Raw genomic sequence first — 6,000 nt, 5'->3', positions numbered from 1 at the left:
ATTATAAGAATCACCAAGAACCACAGATTCAGCTAAAATGTTCCACTGAAGAAAGGCACGTACATCTTAGATGACATTTTGGGTGTCATCTATCCCTTTAAATCAAGTCATATTTCATCACAAAATCACAAATTAAATATATTTTACATGAAGAAAATTAAGTATACTTTATTTAGATTTTAGACTTTATTTAATTTATTTAGAATATTTTTATGACAATTAAATTCTCGGGAAAACCAAAATTATGTAAAAAAAATGTGCTAAAATGTTTTTCTGTAAGTTTCTGTAGATTTTCTGTCCATTTCAGTATACTATATGGCAAATTCTAGCTTTTAGTTAATATCTTATTAAAATGGGTTTTACTGTACACTGATATCAAAAAGAAAAAGACATTTTATTTTTGGGCATAGCGAATTTAAGAACCCCCCCCCCCCCCATTTACATACAGTAAATGGGTTTTCTATTTCAAAAGCAGTTAAAATGACTCTAATCATTTTAACATCTAAATTAAATACATACAATTAAAAAATACTTACATTTTAAAATATAAAAATACAACAATATTATATCTCAAGAAATCGAGTTACATTTCACCCTAAAATAAAGAAACAAAATAAGCTTTATTAATATAAACTTTACATACACAAACTATTTTCTTCATGCAAAACAAACGTCTTATCCTTAACTCTTTTTTGTAACTAGTTTTAATGTGAATCTAATATTTCTGTGAGACTCAACATGAAACAAAACTGCAATCAAAGCCAAACAGTAACATTTCTCATGCTTTTGCTCTGAAACCTAATGAAATTAAGTGATTAACAACAGACATTCATATAATTAGTTAAAAGTGTGAAGACAACGATACACACGATGTGCTACACATACAGACAAACAAACATTGCACTGTGTGAGTCAGAGTTTAGCCTAACTGAGCCGGGTTAGCAGTAAAGGGTCAGTTAAGAAAGAATAGTGGACAAAGACATGCGTGTGTGTGTGTGTGTGTTTGTGTGCGAGAACTGAGTGAGACTGAGGGGTGTGAGGGACGACAGATCGCACAGATCAGGGCTCTAGAAGGAGAACAGGAGCGTTTTGTGTGAAATAAACAACCAAAACCTACCAACAGAGGTGGGCATCTCTCCCCATTGGAGCACCACGTCTTTAGTGATTCTGCCGTATGTGTTCACATAGACTCCCTCATCTTCATAACACAGAAGCATCTCCATGCCGTCGGTCTTGGGAAGCACCACAATGGCGTGAGGGGTAACACTGCCCTGAATCTGGGAAGGGAGGGTTGGGCGCAGATGAGCCTTGGGGTGACAAAAAACGAGCCGAAAGTGCAAAACAATCCCCCCACTAGGTGACGCTCTCCCCCCTCCCCGGGCCGGCCATGTGTCTCGTGCTTCTCCCTTTGAGAAACTGCTGCAACAATCGAGACTCCTGCCCTCTGCTTCAACATAAAATGCGCCCCCGGCTAGAACCGCTTTGATTGGTGTTTGTGTTTGGTTTTGTCGGGATTTGCGTTTCTATGATTGTGTTAGAACTGGGGATGTCATGAAATCTGCTGGTTTATGAACATTCAATCTGCACACAGAACATTCATACGCGCTTGCTTTTAGCTGTATGAAAAAAAAGTCAGGGTCCAAAATTAACTGGTCGCCAAACGTGGCGGTTTCAGGGTCACTTTGAGAACATGTACTTTGCTTTGATGATATACAGCATAAAAATGAATAAAACAAAGATTATTGCAGTGAGTTTAAAGAATATTTCATTAAAATCAAATTCAGTGCCTTTGTACAGTAAGTGATGCTTACTAGCAATTTCAGAGTGAAATTGGCTTCTATTTGTATTAATATATTAATGTATAGTTTATTATATGATTTCGCTGTTTCTTTGTAACATATTTGTGACAATCTGCTCATTGTAAGATTATCATATACAATATGAGCTGGTGTTAAACTTGCCTTTTTAAACCCATAATGTTTGAATATTTTAGGCTTATATTTTATACAGTTGTTTTTGTTAATTGTATATAACCTAACATGATAATAACTGATCTGTAGCTTGTAGTCAGAATTGCAAAATATACAATTCTGAATTTGATATGATTAGTAATTTTATTTAAACGAATCTCTGACTATTCATTTGCATTTATAAAACAAACAAAAATCCTCAAAAATTGAATGAAAAATGATCATTGCAAGTTAGCTTCTGACTAGGGATGCAACGATTAGCTGATTTCGTTATTAACTGCACTTTAATTCGTCACCGTTAATTAATCATAAAGGCTTCAACATCCCGTTTCTGTTGCATGGAATAACACTGCTGCAACTAAAAGTTATACCAACTGCGCGCTAGTTTAAAGTTCCAAGCTTATACACCATAGCTAATACGCACAGACACTAATTATTAACTATGGCTGAAGCTAATAGTGTGAAGGCTGATTTATACTTCTGCGTCGATCAGCGTCAAGTGATCGTTGTGTAATGCGCGTAATCGTGCATTTATACTTCTTCGTACTGTTTGTGTTGCTCTACAATAACACTTCCGAAACCCTAGCTGGCAGTAGGTTATGTTCATGTGTATCTTTGGGAATGTTTTGTTTTTTTGAATGCTACAAGTAGCTAAAACTCACTCATTTAGAGACGGGAACCGGCGGACGTGCAACAACTTTAATCATAAGGTAAACACAAAACAAAAGTTTTCATCTTAAGCTGCTTCACAGAACTCCTCCCTCGCGGCTCTCAGCACTGCCCACGCTCAATCAGCGCTAACCAAACCGATCAATCACAGAGCTTGCGCTACGCGTCGTTGTGACATGTAGTTACATTTTTTGAGAGGTGCGGGTCAGCCACGGCGAGGGCTGTGCAACCTACTCCCAGCTAGCATTTCGGAAGTGTTATTGCAGAGCAACACAAACAGCACGAAGAAAGTATAAATGCACGACTGAACCCAAGGCAGGCTCCATGGGTCACGCCGATCTCTCGACGCAGAAGTATAAGAGATCAATCACACAGAACATGCTTTTATATTCCAAAAACGCCAGGCACAGCAAGAAAAAAAAGAATCTTATTATGTCGCTAGGCAATGGCTGAATCAGCTGCGCAATGTGGGCGAGCGTTGCTGTCGCTATTATTATAATTTTTACATTTATTATTCAAGATTTGTAAAGTCATACAGCTCCGGATAACTCAAAACAGCAACCACTAGTCTCTCCTTCATCTTCAAAAGTCTCTATAGTCATCTTGACAACACAAAGCAGGCGCAACAAAGGAAACCCCGCCTCTGCTTTCATTTGATTGGAGAATAAAAAAGACACGAATGATGTAACGTGCTTTTTCTGCTCAGAGTTGACTTTTTTTCGACTGCGAGTGCACAGCGTGCAAGAGCAAAAACGCAAGGCGCGCAGAGCACACAAGCAGCATGCACAATGTTAGTAAATCATTCAAAAAAGGCACCTCTCAATGCAAAAAGCGCGTTCGGTGTGATCGGCTTCTAAATCAGCCTTAGTTTGATGCCGCACCTGCAGGCTGCTCAGTATTTTGTTATTGAGAAGCAATAAAAAACACTTTAAAATAAAGAGTTTATGTGATTTTTTTTTAACTAGTGATGTTATGAAATTAATGATTGACCGTGATTATTCCTCAGACTATAATTGTATAACTAAAATCTATAATCGTTGCATCCCTACATTTCTGATTTATTTATTTTCTTATAACTGAAAGTCAGAATGTTACATTGTAACCGTGAGATGAGATATTAACTTGCAATTAGGAAAAAGCCAGAACTGTAATTGTTAGCTAAAAAGACAGAGATAATATAAGTAAATAAAGTCAGAATTGCAAGATGTTAACTTTCCGATAATTTTTTTTTTTAATTCTGTGAAAGAAACAAGCTTCAATAAAAAATAAATGATTAAAATTTTCTCTATAAAGGTCAGAGCATGCATTAAATATTTAACCTATTTATTATTTTGCATTCCCTTAACAAACACCAGCCAACTGGAAAGATTTTATTTTTCTCATCCAATCCGTTTCTTTTTTTTCTTCTCACTTGCATCTGGTGCGAGTGTTAAATTTGGACCCTGTCAGTAATTAAAAGACACATATGTGATACAGACATCAACACTACAGTGCATGCCGGTGTCCCCGGGGAGCAGTCGTCCTATTTAAAGTCCCCTGGAATCAGGGTAAGGAGGGGAGAGCAGCCTCCCGCTCAGCACTTACGTGGGATGGGATGTAGATGTCATACGGATTCCCCGAGTCCACATCTATCACATGAAAACCAACGCTGGAGCCGTAGATGACCTTCAACCTCTGACCCTCCTCCACCGTCAGGTCCACCAGCAGAGGCTTGTGCTGAAGGTCTGTGAAAGACTTTGAAGAAACAGAGGAATGAAAACGTGATATAAAAAAAAAAAAACATAGGTGAACTGAAATATGATTGTTTACTGAAGGATAATTTTCTGTGTTCTCTAAACCCCAATACAACACTCTAATACAAGACATTGGATTTTCTTTCCTCCACAGACTGACACACACAGTTTGCCAGATTGACAGCACCAACAGGAGTAAATTAAAAGCAAAGTTAAGTATTCACGCAAGTAGATTATGTTCTTTCTGCTTGTTTTTTGTTATTTCTTCTCTTGTCTTTGATATTCCCTTTATGTATTATTAGTCTGCCATATTCTTCACCCTTTTACGGTTTTGTTTTCTTGTTCTCCTACTTTTGTTGTAAAGCGTCCTTAAGCACTGGAAAGGTGCTATATACAACCACAAACCAGAAAAAGTTGAGACAGTCATCTGTCCTTTCGTTTAGGAACATTGTTTTTAAACATTTCAATAATTTTCGCACATATTTGTTGGCAAGCTGGCGATCCTCTGCCATCTTTGCTCCTAAAGGACTAGACCTTTCTTGGATGCTGCTTTTGTACAATCATAATTACAATCACCTGTTGACATTACCTGTTTCTAATCACATCATTATTTAACCAATTTACCTGATTACTAGCTCTAAATTGCTCCTGTCCCAACTTTGTTTGAAATGTGTTGCAGGTCTGAATGACAGGAAAGGATGTATGTTCACAAATGAAATTAAGTTGATTGGACAAAACATGAAATATTTTGTATTTATGTTATCTGCAATGAAATACAAGTCAAAGTAAATTTGGAAATCACTACTTTTTTGTTGTGTTTTCCATATAGTCCCAACTTTTATAAACAATAGTACTTCTATAAACATCTTCGCAACTTCATTTAAGTTATGACTTCTAAGATTGAAAGAGTACTTGAGTACTATCTTACATAGCCATCTAAATAAACAAAGTAGGCTATATTTAATCAAACACTTACCAAATTTGTGTAAAAAGTAAAGCAGAAACCTTTTTTTTTTTTTTAATAAAGACAACTGCCAAATTCGGTTTTCACCACTTCCGAATTTGAAAAGGTTGTGGGTAAACAAACAAATGTTACACGCGTGTTATTAGGGCACAGCACACCAACTGCTCTGCGGGGAAACTTTTTTTTTTGTGTCTGTGTTGACACACTTAGAAATGGAGCACTGAAGTCTCGTGTCTCTGAACATCGCCACTGTAACCGATAAAGCAGAAGAGTCCGCCCAAACAGTCTCATGCATATTAATGAATCAAAATAATAGCATGCGGTGATTGGATCAAACCAGTTCTTTCTCATGAATTAATGTGCAAAAACACTTAACACCCGATTATGTCACTGTGTACTGGTGGTCATTCACCACTCTGATTTGCACATTTACCGCAAAAAAAATTGAAAATACTTTTAAACTAGAAGAATGAATTTGCTCTCAACAACGCAAAAATAACCAGTTTTCAATCAATATTGGAATGTAGGTGTCCTAAAAACATTTTTATTAACCTGCCACACACACACACACACACACACACACACACACACATATATATATATATATATGCAAATCTGTCAAGATCTCAAAAAGTGTGATTTAGGGTTTCACAACCCTTTAAAT

At 36.7% G+C, this 6,000-nt stretch overlaps 1 protein-coding gene across 6 annotated transcripts in view; it reads right to left on the bottom strand.

Annotated features, from left to right (window-relative positions):
- tnikb (TRAF2 and NCK interacting kinase b) overlaps window positions 1–6,000 on the bottom strand; it is a 137,432-nt gene that overhangs the window by 13,546 nt on the left and 117,886 nt on the right. For all 6 annotated transcript variants that reach the window (XM_056450485.1, XM_056450487.1, XM_056450489.1 and 3 more), the window contains 2 exons: window positions 4,224–4,373; window positions 1,118–1,277 (listed from right to left, as the gene is read on the bottom strand). In XM_056450485.1, the coding sequence (XP_056306460.1) occupies window positions 1,118–1,277; window positions 4,224–4,373 (310 nt within the window). The remainder of the gene's footprint in view (window positions 1–1,117; window positions 1,278–4,223; window positions 4,374–6,000) is intronic.

This window comes from Danio aesculapii, chromosome 24 (genome assembly GCF_903798145.1).
Source record: "Danio aesculapii chromosome 24, fDanAes4.1, whole genome shotgun sequence".
In the NCBI taxonomy this organism is placed as follows: Eukaryota; Metazoa; Chordata; class Actinopteri; order Cypriniformes; family Danionidae; genus Danio; species Danio aesculapii.
The sequence above is the reverse complement of the archived record's forward strand: the minus strand, read 5'-3'. Positions and strand labels throughout refer to the sequence as shown.